Source organism: Penicillium argentinense (genome assembly GCF_028826775.1).
Source record: "Penicillium argentinense strain IBT 30761 chromosome Unknown utg000003l_segment0_segment0, whole genome shotgun sequence".
Taxonomy (NCBI): domain Eukaryota; kingdom Fungi; phylum Ascomycota; class Eurotiomycetes; order Eurotiales; family Aspergillaceae; genus Penicillium; species Penicillium argentinense.
Genome location: NW_026622662.1, coordinates 1,510,952 through 1,529,786, shown reverse-complemented (window position 1 = coordinate 1,529,786; position 18,835 = coordinate 1,510,952). Strand labels below are relative to the sequence as shown.

The window sequence follows — 18,835 nt, the reverse complement described above, 5'->3', positions numbered from 1 at the left end:
ATCCCCGGATTCTTGCTCGTGGGCATCTTCCTGAATGGCTGGCATATCGCGGTCGAATAAAACTGTTGAAGATACACGGGATCTCTGGAAGGATCGTGGCGATCATGAACTCATAGATGGAATGTTCGGGAAGTTTAGGAAATCGCGGAATGGGAAGCGCTGGCCAATGCTGGAAGTGTGTTGTCTGCCCACCGAACTGAAGGTTTCTCGATAACAGCACACATCACCAACTACACGATATATTTCACTTATTGACCGTCCAACAAGGCACGGAAGAACCCATCTACAGCTCTTCCACTTGCGCGCCCTAACGTAGACTATGGCGGCATGCGTTTATTGGGTGAATCGCACCGACAACAGCAAATTTCCATCGCAAAAACATCTATGACTGAATTACAACATGGATCCTGAGAAGCTCCGATTCCTGTGGCAGAGGATTGGCAGTAATTCCTCGGCTGGAAATCCAATTGAAGATGAATTCATCGAACCCGGAGGGCCAAGACGCTATTTTAATGCAATACCAGATGGCGACTCCGAACGGCGTGGCTTGTGCCAGAGCCTTGCAGGATGAGTCTGGAGACATTTAAACCACAGACATAAATGTTACTGGACCTGCGAGCACGTGGAAAAGTGGCGCGATGGTCGCATTGATGTTAGCAAAGGCTCGGGGTTACGAGGAACGTCGCGACGTCGACGGCAAGTGGAAGGGAATTGTGGACACCCGAAGCTGGCTTGTAAGGCTGACAGAGGGGTTATTTTCCAGTTTAGGTATCTGCGCCGCTTCCATGTCAGCATTGAATTGCGACTTGAACTGTGATCAAGAAACCGTTCATTGTTAGGAATGGTTCATGTCGGTGACTCAAAAACGAAAGGGCATTCTGCATCTCCTGCATGAAATTGTTTCGGATTCAACACTCGCTCGAATCTAAAACATCTTGGACTTTGTGTGCAAGATGATATTCAGGCGCGCCCTTCCTAATTTATTTTCTGGGTAGCCGAGTCACCAAATCCACTGGGATCGCCATGCGTGGCGTTGCTGACTGCAGGGCTGAGGGGAAACTAACATGCAAGAAGTTCTTTGTCCTGCGGAGCGCAGGCCAGACGAACCCAGAGAATAGATTGCCTACCAGAGCGAGGCTTATCTATTTTAATCACTTTGTGCGTTTGGTGATGGTGAAAGAAAAATCGAGTACACGGTCAACAGTAGGTACTGTTGGTCGTTGTCGCCTTGGCCTGACCAGCAGTTTTCACCACGCCAGACAAAATACCGAGTCAGCACCAGAGGCTGCGTGATCCCTGCAACCATAAGCCAACGAGAAGTATTGGTCAGGTCGCTAATGTAGCCCGAATATTTTGGGTCCGCTGAAAGGGTCAAGAGGCTCCAAAGTGGAGAAACGGGACGCCTACTACTAACGCAAAGCGGATGGCAGGTGCGACCCTTCTCTTTCACAATTTGACTTCCATTAACAGCCGGACGAGTAAGCCAGGGCGCCAAGCCATGTTTATCAAGAACAAAGCATGGCACATTCAGCCGGTCTCTGTCGCCTAAGCCCCGATGAGCTGGCCTGGCCTGGTGGGGCCTCTTTCACTTCAGAGTCCTTCTCTTCGCCGTGCATCCTTCTGCAAATCGCATCGCACAACATCACTCTCGTTAAACCATTTGAAGATGTTGTTGACACGACCAGGACTCAGGTCACTGGTGGCCATATACGCGCTGGCGACACTAGGAAGTGCAGCGTCGATGTCAGCCGAGGTGTCTGCTACGGCGACGAGTACTGATGCGACGAGCGCGTCGGCTTCTAAAACGACATCGACTAGTAAAGCGACGCATACTGTTCAGGTTGGACCGAAGACAAATCCCCATGCATATGTGCCGCACAACCTCACTGCAAATGTTGGAGATGTGGTCGTCTTCGAGTTTTATCCAACGAATCATTCCGTTGTGAAGGCGGATTATTTGGCCCCATGCGTCCCGGCAAGCGATGGCCTGTTTTATTCAGGAATCTTCAACACCTTCAATACGAATAATGGAGATCTTGTTGGGCCAGTGAGTGAAAGATCGTTGGTTCAATCTTCGACATCGGAAACTGTGTCTGACATTGCTTGGGAAATAGGCTCCAACTTGGTCTATTGTCATCAACGATACAGAGGTAAAGTACCCACCAGGCCCAGACACACCAGAACGTTTACTAATTCGGCTCTGCTGTAGCCAACTTACTTTTATTGCACTGCGATCGGATCGTGTCTTGAGAATGGCATGGTCGGCGTGATCAATCCAGTATGTTGCTTTGTTCCATACGATGCGACATATCCGCTAATGCTCTGTTAGAATTCCACGCGTACCTACAAAGCACAATATGACCGAGCCCTGACATACCCATACATGCTTGTTCCAGGACAGGATATGCCGGCCGAAGGAAACGGCGAAGGATCCACAACAAGCCCAACCTCAACATCCACATCCACATCCAGCAGCGACAGCAGCAACTCTGGGGGCCACGGCCTCAGCAAAGGTGCGATTGCGGGAATCGCCGTTGCCGGTGCCGCCTTCCTTATCATTTTAGTCGCTCTATTCTTCCTCCTCGGTCGTAATCGAGTCTACAAAAAGTGGATGTCATCGGAAGATGGACGAAACGAACGCACTGCCCGCTGGGCTATGTTCAGCCACCCGACTAGTGGGGGAGCCGAGTCTTGGAACCGCAAAAGTGAAGTAGGCAGCAATTTGGGAAAGCCAGCCATGACTGATACAACATCTGTTTCGAGTCCGGATCCGAATCGCTTCAATACTGTCTCGCCCCCTCTTGGGGATGGTAACTCTAGCTATGGTACTTCCTCGCCTCGTCAGATTTCTGGTCAATGGAATTGGGATCCGTCTTTCGGTGCCCGCATGAATCGTGGTCCTAGCGAGCTGGAGGGTAACACTACCATACATCAACTTCCAGAATCTAGAGATGAGCGGTGATATGTTGGAGATGTTGGGACTGTAATTTGGAATCGGCCGTCGCAAAGCAGGTGTTTTTTGTCGTTATTGAGCAATAATTTCTTCTGCTCGGGTCCGACATGACTGGCGCTTTTTGTTCATCCTTGATATACCATTTGTTATGTGCACGCTCTGTCTTTTATCCTGTTATACCTTCGTGCAAATATGAAATAAAATATGCAAATAATACACTCCATGCCGATCCTATGACCACAGATCCCCCAGATCCTGTCCCACTCCGCCGTCAAGCACGAATCCTACAGGGTCATTATACACAATCCCCCTCAGATAAACCGCAATACCGCACCCAGCATGCCTCGCGGTTCCGAAACAAGATCAAGATGGGGCTGCTTGAACTGGTACCGTGCACCTCCCCCTCGGGATAGACATCCCCTTCCCCCAAAGAATGCCGATCGCACTAACGCATCTGCAGTCGCAAACGACGTAAGAAATGCGATGAGGCCCGTCCGACCTGTAAAATCTGTACTAGACAATGGAACGAGCGACGCATTTGCATTCACAGGCGCTTAGTCTGCTTGCGACGGAGTTGCTACTGGCGCAACTTGATGAGACGGGCTCGTGTGAATTTACTTGCTGGCAGTTTGCTGCTCATTTACTACGAGGTATATCCCAGTTCCCCGTATCGTGCGGCTCATAGTGACTCACTGATCTCAGATTGTTCTAACTCCGCAGATAATGCGTGGTGCCATCTCCATGGCGCCAAGATCCTACTCGAATATCACAATCAACCAATCGTGTCTCCTTGCATCACATTCTTCCGCAAGGTCTTCCAGTACTTTAATGTCATGCTCGCTCTTTCCCTGGGGAGGCGGCCTCTCATCATCAACGGCGTCCACGGACCGGAGTTCACAGACAAGGTCGACAATGTATTCGGCTGTGCTGGAAGATCATGGCCTCTCAAGCACCGTCTTGCCGATCTGATCGGACGAGTACGACTAGGTGAAGACGGGCGGGACGAGGCGCAATCACTGATGGGCAGTTTGGAGGCATGGTCCATTGATTCATTGCCAACCATGGATGCATATATGGAAGCGATGGTGCAGATAGCACGAGCATATAAATTCTCGGGTCTTCTGATGCTCCGCATGGCGACGAATCCTGCTTTCCAAGACCACTCTGGTGCTCTGGAGGCTTCCGACCAAGACCTATATCAGTTTGCGTTCAATAGTGTATTACGCGTCTGTGTGCTCTCGATGCCGATGGCTACCCTCACTTGGCCCCTCTATGTTGTGGGCCGACTTGCTGGCTCGACGAGCGATCGGACGATTATAATGCATATTTTTCGCAGTTCTTGGAGAAGCATCATATGAAGGTTGTCGATGGGGCATGGAAAGCCGTATGGGCGTACTGGGGAAGGGGTCACCCCAGACTTCGGACTGGAAAACACTCCCGCCAGTATTATTGGGTTGATGTTTCGATTCATGCTATTAGCGAATACATAAGCCAACGAATTTATCCAAAACGTACTTAGGGGTGCACACGAATAATCACTTTACGAATATTCGTACGAATACCGTAAAATTTTACGAATACGAATAAGCATCGTCGCTTATATAATATCCGTACGAATAAAATGTGTCTTATTCGTAAATTATTCGTAAAAATCACGTGTGATTAATATTCCTCAGAGAGATATATATCTCGTAACAACATCAACCGCCGCATAGTCTCCGCGCTCAAGGTGTTTCTCCTGACACCCAGTAAATCTCGTCCCTTGTTGAATAGTCTCTCCACCGACACTGATGATGCAGGAATGGCCAGATAGTCTCGTGCAGCAGTAGCTAGCTGTGGGTATTCGTTCCTCTGTGCTCTCCACCACGATAAAAGCCAATTCTTGTCCTGTGAAATCGACTCATTTATCGTGACGACGTCATCCTCAAAGTACCGGTCAATGTCAGATGAATGTCTCTTCTTAGGTTGCAGCTTCTGAAGTAAACGGGCCTCTATGCTCTTCTTCAGGCTCGGCTGCTCCTTAGAGGGCTTTGCCGACGAGTCGACTGCCAATGGATATTGATCATGCAGTAGTTCTTTGATGTGCGTGACAACTTGGGGTGCTGTGAGCTTGCCTAGATCTCTGTCTAGCAAGAGCGTTTTAAATCGCGGATCAAGCACTAGGGCGACATAATAGGCGTCTTGTCCATCCATCAGGTTGTAGTATTTTTGGAACTTTTTCAAGCCCGCAGCAGCAGCAGCAGAAATCTCCAGGTGCAGATCCGAGAATTCTCCCTCCCTAGACGCAGCATCATGCAACAGATCGTGCAGTTCATAGTAAATGGGGATGGCTAAGGTAATTTGCGGTTGACGCTTGGAAACAGTGAGGGTGAACTCCTCAAACCTGGCTAAGAAGCCCTCAATTTGTTGGAGACGATCCCAATCCTCAGCACTGAAGGGTGGAAAATCTAACTGATGGTGGATCCATTTCTTGATTTGCTGCTTCGCGTTCAGGGCGTCTCGGAGCATTCGGTGTGTCGAATTCCACCTTGTATCCACGTCGTACTCGATGAACTTGTCCTTGAGCCCATTGCTCTGGCAGATGATCTTCCACTGCTGCTTCCGCTGCGGGGTTCTTGCAATCCAAAGCGCCATAATCCGAAGGCGAGCCAATGGTGATTGCGGGCCAATCTCTTTGTTTTCCTGCATGAGATCACAAGCTGCATTCGCCGACGCGTGGTCCCCTGCTTGCAACATGACGAGTATATCGCTGACAATCAGATTGAGCACATGCGCAGTGCAGCGAATATAACTATCCACTCCTTGAAATCGTAGGGCTCTTGCAGCACTCACGGCTCCGTACATGGCTTGAAATTTCTCGGTGAGATTGAGATATAATTCCGATAGCAAGCGCTCATTGCTTGTGGCATTGTCTGCTGTGATCGCGAGGAGCTTGTGTTCGATTCGAAGTTCTGTGAGAAGCGTCTGAAGAATTTCTGCCATGTTCTCTCCGCTATGAATGCCGTGGATTTCCGTAAATTCAAGAACCCGCTCTCGGTACTGAAAATCCACTGTCAACCAGTGGCCAACAACCCCGAACATGGCTTTTGAATTCTTGCTCGTCCAAGCGTCTAGCGAAAGAGAGATCGTTTGGCATGTCTGCTCTAGCTCTTCAATCAACTGCTCCCGACAATTGTCGAAATCACGATCGATTCGACGAGCCATTGTCATGCGAGATGCGAAAGGGAGTGAAACACCCAAGTCCTGGAAGATCTGTTGGAAGGGGGGCGATTCTATGGCGTCAAATGCCATGTCGTCTATAACCACCCACCGAACCAGGTTTTGCTCCAGGACCTTTGCTCTCTGCTCCTCAGTCCGCTTCTGGAAGAAGCTGCTAACTGACGGCTGTTTTATGCTGCTTCTGTCGTCCTCCGAACTGTTTTCAGGGCCACTTAGGATAATACCATGTTTAGAGAGATGGAACATCATATTGGATGTTGATGTTGCCCTTGTAGAATCTGTCGTTTTCCAATTGCATCGCTTGCAGCGCACCTCCCGGTCGTTGATTGGGCCCTTTCCCCTTTTTGGCCACCACATCCTTCCCGGTAGCGGGGAACAGTCGAAATGTGCCCAGAGAGCTTGATTCTGCATCTTTCTTCGAGAAAGGCCAGATTCATTGGAGATACTGACCACGTCAGGCAACGCCTCCGCAGTCAGTTCATTTTGGGAGCAGATCGCCACGAGTGGACTTCGAGCCCGGCTTAATTGGCTTGCAGAGTCATCAGGAGTAATCGGTTCAACGCTACTGCGTGCCCTTTTCGAAGGAGGGATCTCAATAATGCGGTCTTCTGGTGGAGCCTCCTCGTCGATGCCATCATTGAGCGCACAGTAATTGATTCGCTGAGACCTGTATGGCCGTTTGCGCTGTGACTCCGTGGACTCGTCCATTCGTAGCGCGAGAAATTTGTCCTGATAGTTGACTGATAGGAAAGAAGTGCGTAGAAAACGAAATTATGGTCGTGTATCTGCAGTGTAAACAATCACGCGACGCGTTGAGCATCGTTAGATGGGCGGTGGGTCTCTATTACAGTAAGGGTAAGTTAGTCTTGGCGGAAATTACGAATAATTACGAATCGAATACGAATAAAGTCACGAAAATAGCCAGTCGAATACGAATAATGAGTTGAGGAAAATTGACGAATACGAATAACCAAAATCCTTATTCGTGTGCACCCCTAAACGTACTACGAGCTTAGGCAACCTTGATACATCTTAGTAGCAAGTGCCCGGATAGACGATATACGTGCCTTCTCCGCCAGGCGGCGTCTTGCCATTTCGGGTTCCAGCTGATCGTGGTTAGAAAAGTAACGTGACCTGCCCCACCCGTTTGGAAAATCATTTTTCCGAAGTTCTACCCACGCTCAGCTAACACAGCTAAGCGTGGGTAGAAATTCCAACCCACGATCCCCACTTTCGTGTTTTTAATTGGCTACCACTGCTGATTAAGTACGCGCTAGCAGAACAACTAACCTGTAACCTCAATATTTCATATACAGTGCATAGAGTAACCATATTTAAAGCCTCTCTTTTCTATATGCTTTAATGCTGTAGTGAATGTTAGACTGAGTGGGGGGGGGGGGGGGGGGGGGGGCGGTCTTGAAAATCGACCAATTCATCATTAAATGTAGACTCAAAGCGTCCTGCAAAGTCTGGATGATTGAAGACAGACATATTTTGGCAAATATGTAAACAATAGGATTGTAGGATAAATGGGTATTTATAATCAGTCTACACTAGATTCACGCTAAAAATAAGCGACCATGGGTTGAAATTTCTACCCACGCTCACCCCAGCCACCTGATCGTGGGTAGGAATTCAACCCATGAGTGGGTCAATTCACGTGATTTTTCTAAACACGCTCAGCTATGCCCCCTTGGCATTTCCCGCAAGTGTCGTTCCGCTCGGCATATGTTTGTATCGAGACAGCGAGATCTGTACTCGTCATTTCTCTCTTCCGCCTTGCGCGCCTTCAAAAATTGTTCATCCCGTACTTTCACATCGATAGAGCTCGCAGCCCCTACTTCCGTGGGCTACACCAAGCTGGAAGCTCCCTTGGAAGCCCCAGGAGCTCTGCCATGGACGTGACTTCCTCGCGTGGGAGCTTTCAAACAACGATGAATCATCAGGAGCCTCACGTGGAGAATGGTCAGAGTGATCGCCCCCTCGCGATTGAAATTAATTCGTCGCCAAGAGTATCACCAGTGGAAGATCAACAGGTTGAGTCGAGCTCCAACGATCCGACCTCAACACGTTCTGATGGGGGGCCCGTCCCCGAAGGCTCATCTACGGGCGAACCTGTGTTGTGGTCTGATGGAGAACCACCAGGGAAGAGACAGCGCACTGTCCAGCACCCTGACGCCCAGGAAACCTCTCAAAATGTTGGCCCTTTGTTGGCGAGTCGGGTTGATTCACCGGCCGAGAGTCAATCAGCGAGGAAACAGCGTTTCGCCGTTCCGGAACTACAGAAGAAGACCCTTCGCAGCTGGTCCGCCAGCCAGGATCCCCGACCTAGCCATGTCGACTGTATTGACTGGTTTGAGCAGCAATACGGTCGACGCCTCAACCAATCCACTGTCTCCTATATCTTGTCCAAGCGGTACGAGCATCTGGACAATGGACCTGTGTCGGTTGACTCAGAACGGCGGCAGCCCGCCCAATGGCCCATCCTAGAAGACAAGCTGAACGACTGGCTCGACGAGGCGGAGAACAGACACGAGCGCGTCTCCGGTGAGCAAATCATGAGGAAAGCGCGTGAATTTTGGCCAGAAATCATGGATTACGTGGGACGAGCCATGCCTTCGTTCAGTTACGGCTGGTTGAACAAATTCAGAAAGCGTCGCGAGTTTGATCAGATCCACCGAAATCGACCTGAAGATACGGGGCCTGCTCTGGTCGATATTGCGAATAGTCGCAATCAGACAAAGGCCCTGCGCAGCTTCGGCGGCGAGTTCATGCCAGAGAATATCTATCATATGGATGAAACAGGCCTGCTGTGGCGGAAGGCTCCGTTCATGTCTGTTCCCGCTGGATATACCTATTATCACCCAAGGTCACAGTACCAAGCGAATGCGCGGATCTGTCTCACATTGTGCACAAATGCTACAGGATCCGATCGCTTACCACTCTGGGTTATTGGCCACAAACACACGCCCGAATCACTTCGACAAGCCAATATGCAGGCCTTGGACGTCAAATGGCGATATAACAAACAAGCATGGATGTCAGCGGTCATCATGCAAGAGTGGCTACTGGCTTTCTACGCCCACATCGGCTCGCGTCAGGTCTTGCTAATGCTGGACAATTTCCCAGCTCACACGGCCGCCATCGAAGCAACCCCTCCCCCACCGAACATCCACATTGAAACGTACCCAATTATCCCCGAAGTCATTACACCGCCAATCTCGTGCGGCATTGCCCGGATCCTGAAACAGCAGTATCGGCGACAATACCTCGGCTACATCATCGCAGGATACAACAGGGGCTGCTCACCCATCCAGGAAATGTGTCTCGGGTACGCCCTGGTCTGGGTCACGCGCAACTGGCGCCACGACGTTCCAAACGCCTCGATTTACAAGGCTTTTAGGAAAAGCACTCTCCTAGATCCACGAATCGACCTCGTCCGCGCCCCACAGCCGCCTGATATCATTCAGCTTTACCAGCATGCTCTCCGACTCAATCGAAGCAATGCTCCAGTTATCTCATTCCAGGAATTTGCGAACCCGGCTGCCGAGGAGATTGCCGGGGATTATAATCCTGCGAGAGACGCATTTCTGTCCGTCGAAGAGTTGGATGAGCCCATCAGCCCTGTAGATGTCACGCCTCCTTCGGCTACGGAGGCGATTGCGTCTATCCAGGTTGTCCTTCGCCATATGATACACCAGCCTACCGCTACTGCGCAGGACATCATAGATCTTGAAAAGATTGAGAGGATGATGATTAGGAAAGCCTCGCTTGAATTGCACGGTTAATGCCATACTGGGAATGGGGTAATGCGATCCGAACACAAGACGATCATATGTTAAATAGATGTATTCTGTACGATGTATGATACCAAAGAGAGCATATCACGAGTCTGAATGAAAGTATACGATATTCAATATCCTATCTTGTCCCTTCCGTCGACTCGCAATTGATATCTTGAAAATCAGCTCTAGCGGGACCGGAACAAGAGTGAAAGTATTACGCTTACCATTTTGGAAGGCATCTGCCGTCTGCCCTGGCGCAAATGATACCTCATACCGAACCAAAACCTCAGCCACGACCTGCCGGAGTTCCATAAGTGCGAGTTGCTTCCCAACGCATGCATATATTCCTGGTATAAAAAGTGTCAGTATTGATCAACAAGAAACTTGGGGCGCATACCACCGCCGAAAGCAATAAAAACTGACGGATCTTTGATCAGCTCCGGGGCTGTGGTCCATCTTTCCGGGAGAAATTCCTCTCCGCGGACGAAGACTTGTTCATCTTTACCCTCCAAATCAACATTGAACGTCTTCAGTGACGCGGAGAATCCATACCTCTGAATAGAGCATGTTGCGGCATGCAGACTATCACATCGCCGGGTATGTAAACGTCGCCAACTGTGATACCTTCAGGTGGAGTGACGCGCTGGAGACCAGAGGGTACAGCTGGATGAAAGCGGAGTGTTTCGTGTATGATCGCGTCGATCAGTTTCACTTCTCGCAGACTATACTGTGTCAGGCTTGGTAGAGCCTAGAGTTCTTCACGGAGCGAAATGCCTAAAAGTTTTGTCGCTCGCCAAGTGAAAGAAGATATTTGCCAATGTCGCCGATATTGTGTCGCTGGTGGATCGTCAACTTTCAATGCGACTCTGGCTTTTCGGTTGCTGGAAATTACCTGCCAGCTACACAAATGAGGTACGCGTCGGCGTTCAGTTCGAGATATCCCTTATGAGTCTTCGGAACGTCCGGTTGACTTGGCGGGTTCGAACATCGAAGCAATCGAAGCGTGTTAGCCACTGGAGTCTCATCCCGTGCCCATGCCTTCGGCAGCTCACCTGCACTCGTTCAGTGACCTGATCTTCCAGCCACTGCCAAAACTTGAGATAGTCTTTATTGAGAAACGGCGTTCGCTTGACGAACGGAAACAACCAGGTCAGGTGGCTGAACAGGTCGACCATTTTCATATCGCCATGCAACTGCGACTCAAAATAGGAGTCTTTATCGTCAATGAGCATATTAAATGATTTTCCAAAAGCGAGATCCCCCATAACATCGAAGGCGAAATAATTGAACCACTTCGCCATGTCGATGGGCCGATCAAGATTTTGCTGAATGACATAGATCAGTTGATGACTGTAGCGACTAACGCGGTGTTTATAGTCTTTAAGCGCTGCGATATCGCTTAGAATGACACTGGCTGCGAACTCTCACTTTGAGCTAGCTACGGCTGGCTTTAAACGCTTTATCCCAGACCTTTTGTCGGACTTTATGCTCTTGTTTGTCCCTCGCCGTGTGGAGAGAAGCCCGTAGCTCAGTGATGGAGTACCAGGGACCTTTACTAGTCTTGGAGTGCGATCCATAGATTACGCTGACCGCTGCTGGGTTGGCGATCGAGAGCTGGGTCGGACCTTTTGCGTGGCACGAATAAGCATTCATTTTGCTGCAAGATTGTCTTTTATGGGCCGCTACTGACCAATTCGAATATAGTCTCCGTACAGCATATGGAGTTTGAGGGTCTCCTCATAGAGCTGGAATCTCCTCGCGGAAAGAAATGTGGCGTAAAAGTTCGATATCCGCCCCAAAAAGGGCCCGGGGAAGCGATTCAGTCCGTGAAAGAGCGTTCGATAGAGCAACATGCTGGAATAGATCCCGAGGACATGGTACGCACTGAGGCGAAATGAAGGTATCGAGTCGAAGAAATGGAGAAATCCCGACCATGCTATAGCCTTGACGCTTGTCAAAATTATCACATAGCTTATCACGATGCGCAGGGCGGCGAGGTCCCACTCGCCATGGCGATATAGAAGAATATGAAGACTAATGCCACTTAAAATTGCTACCACTGCTTGGAGGCTTTCGGACTGAAGGAACATTTTGGTGATGACATGAGTTGAAGACGATTAGGTGATTAGGTGAATGCTTTTTAATCATTTTTGTCTCGACTAACACCCCGCTGTACATGCAATGATGCGAGGACCGGTCACACAACACATGAGCGCAAACAAGGGCGGAATGCCCCTGGCCACACATTCCACGCCGTATCTAACCCAGCAGTCCAATGCATGAGCCTTCTTTCATCGAATGGATGTCATTAGCCACTGTACTCTAATGTTCATTTCCTTACAAGGTCCCGCAAAGAAGAAAAAAGAAGTTTCTTAACTGGAGAATGCTCGGTTTCTGACTGGCCAATCATCTGGGCGGAATCTCCCTGTAGTAGTACCCGGGCAATACTAGAACCTTTGGCGACATGCTACTAGCTACCAGGAATGCGTCGTCTATGGAGCGGAAAAACAGCCACAACTCCAAATAATCCTCATCTGACTCACGACACCCCACCAGGACTAACTGATTAAGGAAAAATCGCCAAAATCGGCAAGTGCAAATAATCATGTTAGAGCTGCTAAGCTGATGGCCTGAACTTCGTCAGGAATAGACCCCACTTAGCTTATTTTTGCGCACATGTAAATCGGACTAGCGGTGGAACCTTTCGGAAATCGATCGCAGTGTTTATCACTCATGTGCCCGTTGGGCCGAGCCGGCCCTGTCTGTTCTGCGGGGTTAGATGGGGCAATCTGACGGGCGCCTTAAAAGCGACAGCAGTCGCTGACCTACAAATAAGTCAAGTATTGGACAAATTTGTTGAACTACGAATCAATGTTTACAGCAACACAAGCGATTGTTGCGCGCGAACCAGAGCAGCCGTTTAAGCCGAACTGGTCGCTGGAGGATGTGAACGTTGGTGAATTTGGGGATGATGAGGTTCTGGTGGAGGTCGTCGCAACAGGAATTTGCCATACGGACCTCGTTCTTTCTTCGATTCCGACTGGGGCACTTGGAATCGCTTATCCGAAGATTGTCGGACATGAAGGTATTTACAGTATCCACTGACCAAGGCCGATCCAGCAGCGTCAGCTTCACACCCCAGAAATCTGACCAAAGTCTCCAGGTGCTGGAATCGTTTCCAAGATTGGCAAGAACGTAACATCCGTTCAACCGGGCGATCCCGTCTTGTTATCGTTCTACTCTTGCAGAACATGTGCTCAATGTCTAGCGGCACACCCTGCATACTGCGACAAATTTGCAGTCGGGAACTATGTCGGGCGCCAGGCATCAATTAAAACGACTTCCGACGACCAAACTACTTGGTCCCAGTACTTCGGCCAGTCTAGCTTCGCGAAACTGACGGTCGCAAATGAATCCAGCATTGTGAATGCGAAGGATCTCATCGAGGATTTGGATGAGTTGAAACTTTTCGCTCCGCTTGGCTGTGGGTTCCAGACGGGGATGGGGGCTGTCCAGAATATCACATCAGCAGGACCGGAAGATGTGGTTTTGATTTCTGGATTGGGGGCTGTTGGGATGGGAGCTGTAATGGTGAGATATATCGCTCGTCTCAATCAGAAAGTAAATTACTCACGCCTAACAGACTGCCCATATCGAGAATTGCAAGGCTATTATCGCAGTCGATCGAGTGAAGCCTCGCCTGGAACTGGCGAAACCGCTGGGCGCAACTCACACCATTGATACGAGTGACCCAGAATTTACAACATTGGACGAGGCAATTCGGCGGCTCTTCCCTTCCGGAGCCTCGGTGGTCATTGATACGACTGGCGTTCCCTCGATTATTGAGCAGAGTGTGCAAGCTACGACTGCACGTGGAAAATTTGTTGTGATCGGTGTTCCTCCTTTGGGCTACGAGCTGAAGGTAAATGTAGCGCAGCATATCAATGTGGGTGATCCTTCCCATTTTCAAAATTACAGGCTGACAGATATTCGAATGAAGTCGGGACGCTCTATACTCGGCTGCATTGAGGGAGATTGTGTCCCTGGAAAGGTTTGTAGAGCTCTCATGTACAATGTTTTTATGGATTTATTATCTGACTGGTCGTATTATGCAGGCTATTCCTCAAATGATCAAATGGTATAGAGATGGCAAATTCCCTATTGATAAGCTGATAGACTTTTTCGATGTGAGTTGACGCAATCTCTAGATCAAGGATTCCCGAAACTGAATATCTGTTCTAGGCTACCGACTTCGGCCAGGCTCTGGGCAAATTGCACACCGGAGAGACAATCAAGCCAGTACTTATGTGGAAATAAATTCAGGCAGAGAATATATTGAAGTATGATAGATAGTAGCTAGCGAGACAATATAGTTACGTCCGCTCAAAAACAAGCTATTCAGATAATATCAAGACGCGGGCCAGCTAATTTTCAATATACAACGGCACATGAACAGAAAAACAGATGCAAGTACCATCACACAGACTCCAAGCATCAGTGGGTTGATCTGCGGTTAATGACCTTAGTTGGTGCGGCGGGAGCCAGAGGCGCTGGAGGTGGAAGAGCCAGAGCCGGGAGGAGCATCCATGCCACCACCACCCATGCCACCACTAGAGCTCTCGTTCTCAACACCTCCCTCCTCGGTGTAGTAAGCGGCGGGAGTGACGCTGGTGTCAACGGTAGGGTCGACACCGACGGAGATCCAGGCGAAGATACCGTCGCTGACAGAGTCGCCGAGCAGGACGTACTCCATGAAGGGGTCGATGGTATCAGCTTCCTCGGAGAGAATGCTGTCGTCGGCGTTGGTGGTGAGCTCCTGGGTGTTGGTGCTGTAGGGGGAGGTCTTCTCGACCTTGGTGATGAGGTCCTGGTCGAAGAAGAGCTGGCCGACGTGCGAGGAGGAAGAGGTGTACAAGCCAGAGATGGTGTCGTTCTTCAGGACGGTGGTCTCATTGGCGGGGTGGGTCAGGACTTTTAAGTAGAGTTAGAACAGATCGGATGATAGAATCCATGGGATGAAAGAAAAGATGACGTGAACTTCTAGATGGGATAGAAAGATGGGACAGAACAAGGCAATGTCCGGGAGACTTACCGTGGATGTGAGTAGCACGGCCGGTGTAGTGACCAGGGAAGATGGACTCGAACTGAACAACACCATCCTCGTTGCTAGGCTGCAGGCCACGAAGGAAAGTGTTGTCAATATTGGAGGAGTCAGACGAGTCACCGTTTCCGCTAGCCTGGATACCGGAGTAGACACCCTAACAAGTCACGTTGGATTATGTTTATTGTGGCTAAGAATTCGAAACACTCACGGTGGCGTTACAGTGCCACAGATCCATGTAGATCTCGGGAAGGGGATCGCAGGTGTTGGTGTCGATCAGCTGGATATCCATGTACAAAGGAACACCCCCCTGGTCCTCAGCTATGTTCTGGCGGATCAGCTCGCCGGTAACGTCTGCTCCAGTTAGAGATGTTTTTCTCGTGAATGAATTTGATCAACTTACAGTAAGGACCCTGGGTGACATCGGGGGCAAGAATGCAAGTGCCCTCAGAGGAGAAAAGAACGCTCGGGTCAGTGTTGAAGTCGACACCGGTCAGGTTGGAGGCGTGCGAAGTAGCAAGGATAGAGTCAAGGTCGCGGGCCTTGAGGAAGTTGGCATCTAAATTCCGATAAGTTAGAATCAAGTCCATCGTAAATAATGAAGTTCTTAAGATGAATATCTTTGCTTACCGTGCTTCAGCCCACGACGGCGGCGTAGGTGCTTGACAGCAGTAGAGCGGCGAGCAACGTTCTTGCTCTCAAGGCCGCGGGCCTTCATCTTGGAAGCGCATTGGTCCAAGCTGCGAGACTGAACAGGAGCATTGCGCATGAACAGAGCGCGCTCGGCGGCTTCGGCCTTGTGGTCGTGGCCAGGGTGAGCAGAAACAACGCTAGCCAGACCGATAAGGCCGACTGCCAGGGCGGAGGTGAGCTGAACCATTTTGACTAGATGTTGTCGAAAAAATATAAAGTGAGTTATTCGAGGAATCGATCTGTTGGCTTGTCTGAAGTTCGATTCTACTTGCAATGGCGGATCATCCAGGCTTTATAGAAAGAACTCAATCTATTCATCAACCGAAGCCAAGAAGACCGCGATATGGGATAGTAACCCGCCGCGCACCCTTGAAGGCGCAGAGGTCGGAGCTGACGAAAGTGATGGAGATGCACGCAACAAGGTCCGCAAATCAGCAGTAGCCTGTTTCTCATCGCATAAACCGAAAACGCATATTAGTGTATCTCCTGGACCCGCAGCGGAGTCCGCATCGTGCGCCAGGGTAATCTGGACATTGGCAGAACAACGTATGGTGATTCAAGTAAATTCATCGAGGAGATTCTCATTGGATCTGAGCACTGGGTTTAGAAAGGCTTGCGTCCAACGTATCCCTAGGAGGTCTTGGTGAAGAACATGATGAGTCGTCTTGCCCACAATAGAAGCGTGCGCCGTGATGCCAAGGTGCTTGTGAACGAGTCTTAGGGCGCAATTTCTCCACGCGGAGGATTAAGGGCAGGGGCCTTGGCCCCTTACTAAAGGTAATAGACCTCTGTAAGTGGCGGAGAATCCAGTGATCTGCGGCGATGACGAGGCATGGTTCTATGCAGGTCTCGCCCTGTGCACAGTTTGCGATTTTGCTGTTTATCCGTGTCGAGAGCGAAGTTATACCTCCTGTCGCGAAGCTATTTACCCGCCATTAAGTCCAAGGTTCTTGAAGGGTCTTTGGACGTGACCTCTGCATGGCGCATTCTCTGACATTGCCTCCGTTCCAGAATCGCCACGGGTGACACGCGCCAGCAGCCGCTAGACATGGCGAGGGCAGCTAGTTTGTAGTTTTAGAGAAGCGAAATTAGTAATCGGAACAGTGGGCATCGAATAGCCTCGAAATGCCCTGTCGATCATTGCCCCTTATATGAAGCTGCACGTCCCCTGCCCTGATTAACGGGCATCGGTCCCTGGCGACTTTTGAAGGTTCAACATATACGCGTACGTACTCTTTCTTGGCATCCTTGTCTCTGTCAGCGTCCCTCCGTGAGGTATCGCGATCACAAAAAGATTCAATATGTCGCGGGATATGCCAAGTAACCTTGGCACTTTCTGCAGATATGCTACCGGAGAAATTGATTCATTAGTCGCTAGAATCAATCAGACGTTCCAAAATGCAGTTGTGGAAAAATCCGAGGCCAAGCTGCTGACATAATCCACGGGCCGGCTTGGCAATGCTTGCGCCGAGGATCTGCCGGCGGAGAGTTGGGCTGCCTTGTCTGCTCTGGTGAAAGTTCTGAAAATAGTTCCGACTGTGTTTCATGAAGTTTCCGGGCGCTGCATTCTAGATTAGAAGCATACGCGTTCCAAATTACCCTAAGGTAAGCTTATACCGAGCAAGACAGCCTTGCCGTAATGTATACCCACTCAAAATCCACCAATGTCTCCACTACGAGCCACATTGTCATGGATATTACTCTTTGGAGTAAGCAATGCGTAAGAAGGTGGAATATTCTAGTCTCCAGGCTTCTATTTATGTGGTTCACCCCAAACTAGGCAAGTTGACTCTAACATGAGTGTCGATTAACCTGGCGGCTACTAAGTTCAGTCACCCTTTCTTTTCTCCCCAAAGACGTTTTCTAGCAACAGCGACTATTTATCCCTATGCCAACGCCATTATCTGAGCAAACTGAAAGTCTGCAGGTATTGCAGGACACAATCTAAGACGAGTCGACGAAGATGAACCTCACTCAGCTTCCTACATCTTCCCCGGAATCTTCGACGCGCGGCATCTAGCAAAATTTAGAGAAAGCAGGTCTACTCAAAGGGTCGATCCGGAGTTGATGCCTACGTGGTCGTAAAGATCGCACAACTAAAGAGGTAAGCCAGAGCTTAATGATATGTAGCCCTTTGACTGTGCGATCTGTAGCTGAAGAGCCACAGACTACCAAGCTCTCGTCTATCGCCTCGATCAATTTTGTTCTCTGTACCGCTTAGATTTGGTGCCTCGTGTCCTCAGAATCGCCGGAATCCTTTTTCTGCTGCGCATTGATCACACTGGATGTAGAGTGTGAGCTTCGTGTTTAACTCGCTGTCCAGAATTCGGTTTAAAATGCACACGCAGTAAAAGAAGTTGACGAAGCGAAATTGGCAGCCTAGACAAGAATCTCCTTGCAGCTGATCAGTTCAGTCTCAAAAGATCTGCCGAAATTCCCAGAATAAGATGAAGGCCGCAGCTGTCTCAGGATGATGAGAGATGAGTAGCAACAGCGAACCGAGTCCCTCTTATACCTCAGGGTCCGTACTCCTTACGGCATCGATGATAGTCCTCTTTGTCTCTCGGTACCCACATTATCCTCCAATGAATGCACCTATCTAGACTAGCACGGGGTCGGCATCCTTTTCACGTCTTCTGGGTCACTGATGCCAAGAAGAGACCACCCATGGCAGCCTCGCAACCAACTTTGATCGTCTTCGACCAACTCCGACGTCGAATTGCGCTCACAAAACCGACTGGCCATCGTCCCTGGCGATAGATAGAGACGTACCCGAATCACCTTGGCTTTCTCGTGCTCTTTGTTGTTTCTAGCCCTGTGACATGGAAGACTGCTCTCGACCTGCGTGGCAGCTGTATTCTTTGATCACCCCGGCGGACATCTGTTTCCCTGCTTGTCTCATCGTCTTTCAAACTGAAAAGCGAGGAAGTTGGGCGATCTCATTCTCTATGTAACATGTAAGCGTCACGTGTGGTGATATTCCTCTTCTGTAGTTGCCTTTTCGTAGCCCTGTATTCATTCTTTCGTCGTATCTTCTTTTACTAGTCCCAAGTCCTGTTCATCGCATTTCCATAGGTCTGATCT

General features: G+C 49.7%; 7 protein-coding genes across 7 annotated transcripts; 4 read left to right on the top strand and 3 right to left on the bottom strand.

The window, feature by feature from the left end:
* Window positions 1-1,741: 1,741 nt before the first annotated feature.
* Window positions 1,742-2,962, top strand: N7532_002675 (cupredoxin domain-containing protein; the record flags this gene model as incomplete). The annotated part of the gene is made up of 3 exons (XM_056615169.1): window positions 1,742-2,047; window positions 2,210-2,278; window positions 2,330-2,962. 3 exons carry the CDS (start codon window positions 1,742-1,744, stop codon window positions 2,960-2,962), a joined length of 1,008 nt encoding a protein of 335 aa, XP_056478141.1.
* A 511-nt stretch (window positions 2,963-3,473) lies between these two features.
* N7532_002674 (transcription factor domain-containing protein) lies at window positions 3,474-4,311 on the top strand (the record flags this gene model as incomplete). The annotated part of the gene is made up of 2 exons (XM_056615168.1): window positions 3,474-3,603; window positions 3,674-4,311. The coding sequence occupies 2 exons, from the start codon at window positions 3,474-3,476 to the stop codon at window positions 4,309-4,311; spliced, it is 768 nt and encodes a 255-aa protein (XP_056478140.1).
* Window positions 4,312-4,615: 304 nt separating this feature from the next.
* N7532_002673 (uncharacterized protein) lies at window positions 4,616-6,880 on the bottom strand (the record flags this gene model as incomplete). The annotated part of the gene is made up of 1 exon (XM_056615167.1): window positions 4,616-6,880. The coding sequence occupies one exon, from the start codon at window positions 6,878-6,880 to the stop codon at window positions 4,616-4,618; it is 2,265 nt and encodes a 754-aa protein (XP_056478139.1).
* A 1,226-nt stretch (window positions 6,881-8,106) lies between these two features.
* Window positions 8,107-9,960, top strand: N7532_002672 (uncharacterized protein; the record flags this gene model as incomplete). Its single annotated transcript, XM_056615166.1, has 1 exon — window positions 8,107-9,960. One exon carries the CDS (start codon window positions 8,107-8,109, stop codon window positions 9,958-9,960), a length of 1,854 nt encoding a protein of 617 aa, XP_056478138.1.
* Window positions 9,961-10,093: 133 nt separating this feature from the next.
* Window positions 10,094-11,610, bottom strand: N7532_002671 (cytochrome P450 monooxygenase; the record flags this gene model as incomplete). Its single annotated transcript, XM_056615165.1, has 5 exons — window positions 10,094-10,128; window positions 10,182-10,304; window positions 10,355-10,511; window positions 11,010-11,344; window positions 11,400-11,610. 5 exons carry the CDS (start codon window positions 11,608-11,610, stop codon window positions 10,094-10,096), a joined length of 861 nt encoding a protein of 286 aa, XP_056478137.1.
* Window positions 11,611-12,828: 1,218 nt separating this feature from the next.
* Window positions 12,829-14,274, top strand: N7532_002670 (alcohol dehydrogenase; the record flags this gene model as incomplete). Its single annotated transcript, XM_056615164.1, has 5 exons — window positions 12,829-13,042; window positions 13,226-13,548; window positions 13,601-14,008; window positions 14,073-14,144; window positions 14,200-14,274. The coding sequence occupies 5 exons, from the start codon at window positions 12,829-12,831 to the stop codon at window positions 14,272-14,274; spliced, it is 1,092 nt and encodes a 363-aa protein (XP_056478136.1).
* A 205-nt stretch (window positions 14,275-14,479) lies between these two features.
* Window positions 14,480-15,938, bottom strand: N7532_002669 (intradiol ring-cleavage dioxygenase; the record flags this gene model as incomplete). Its single annotated transcript, XM_056615163.1, has 5 exons — window positions 14,480-14,928; window positions 15,050-15,215; window positions 15,270-15,412; window positions 15,462-15,617; window positions 15,689-15,938. 5 exons carry the CDS (start codon window positions 15,936-15,938, stop codon window positions 14,480-14,482), a joined length of 1,164 nt encoding a protein of 387 aa, XP_056478135.1.
* Window positions 15,939-18,835: the final 2,897 nt, after the last annotated feature.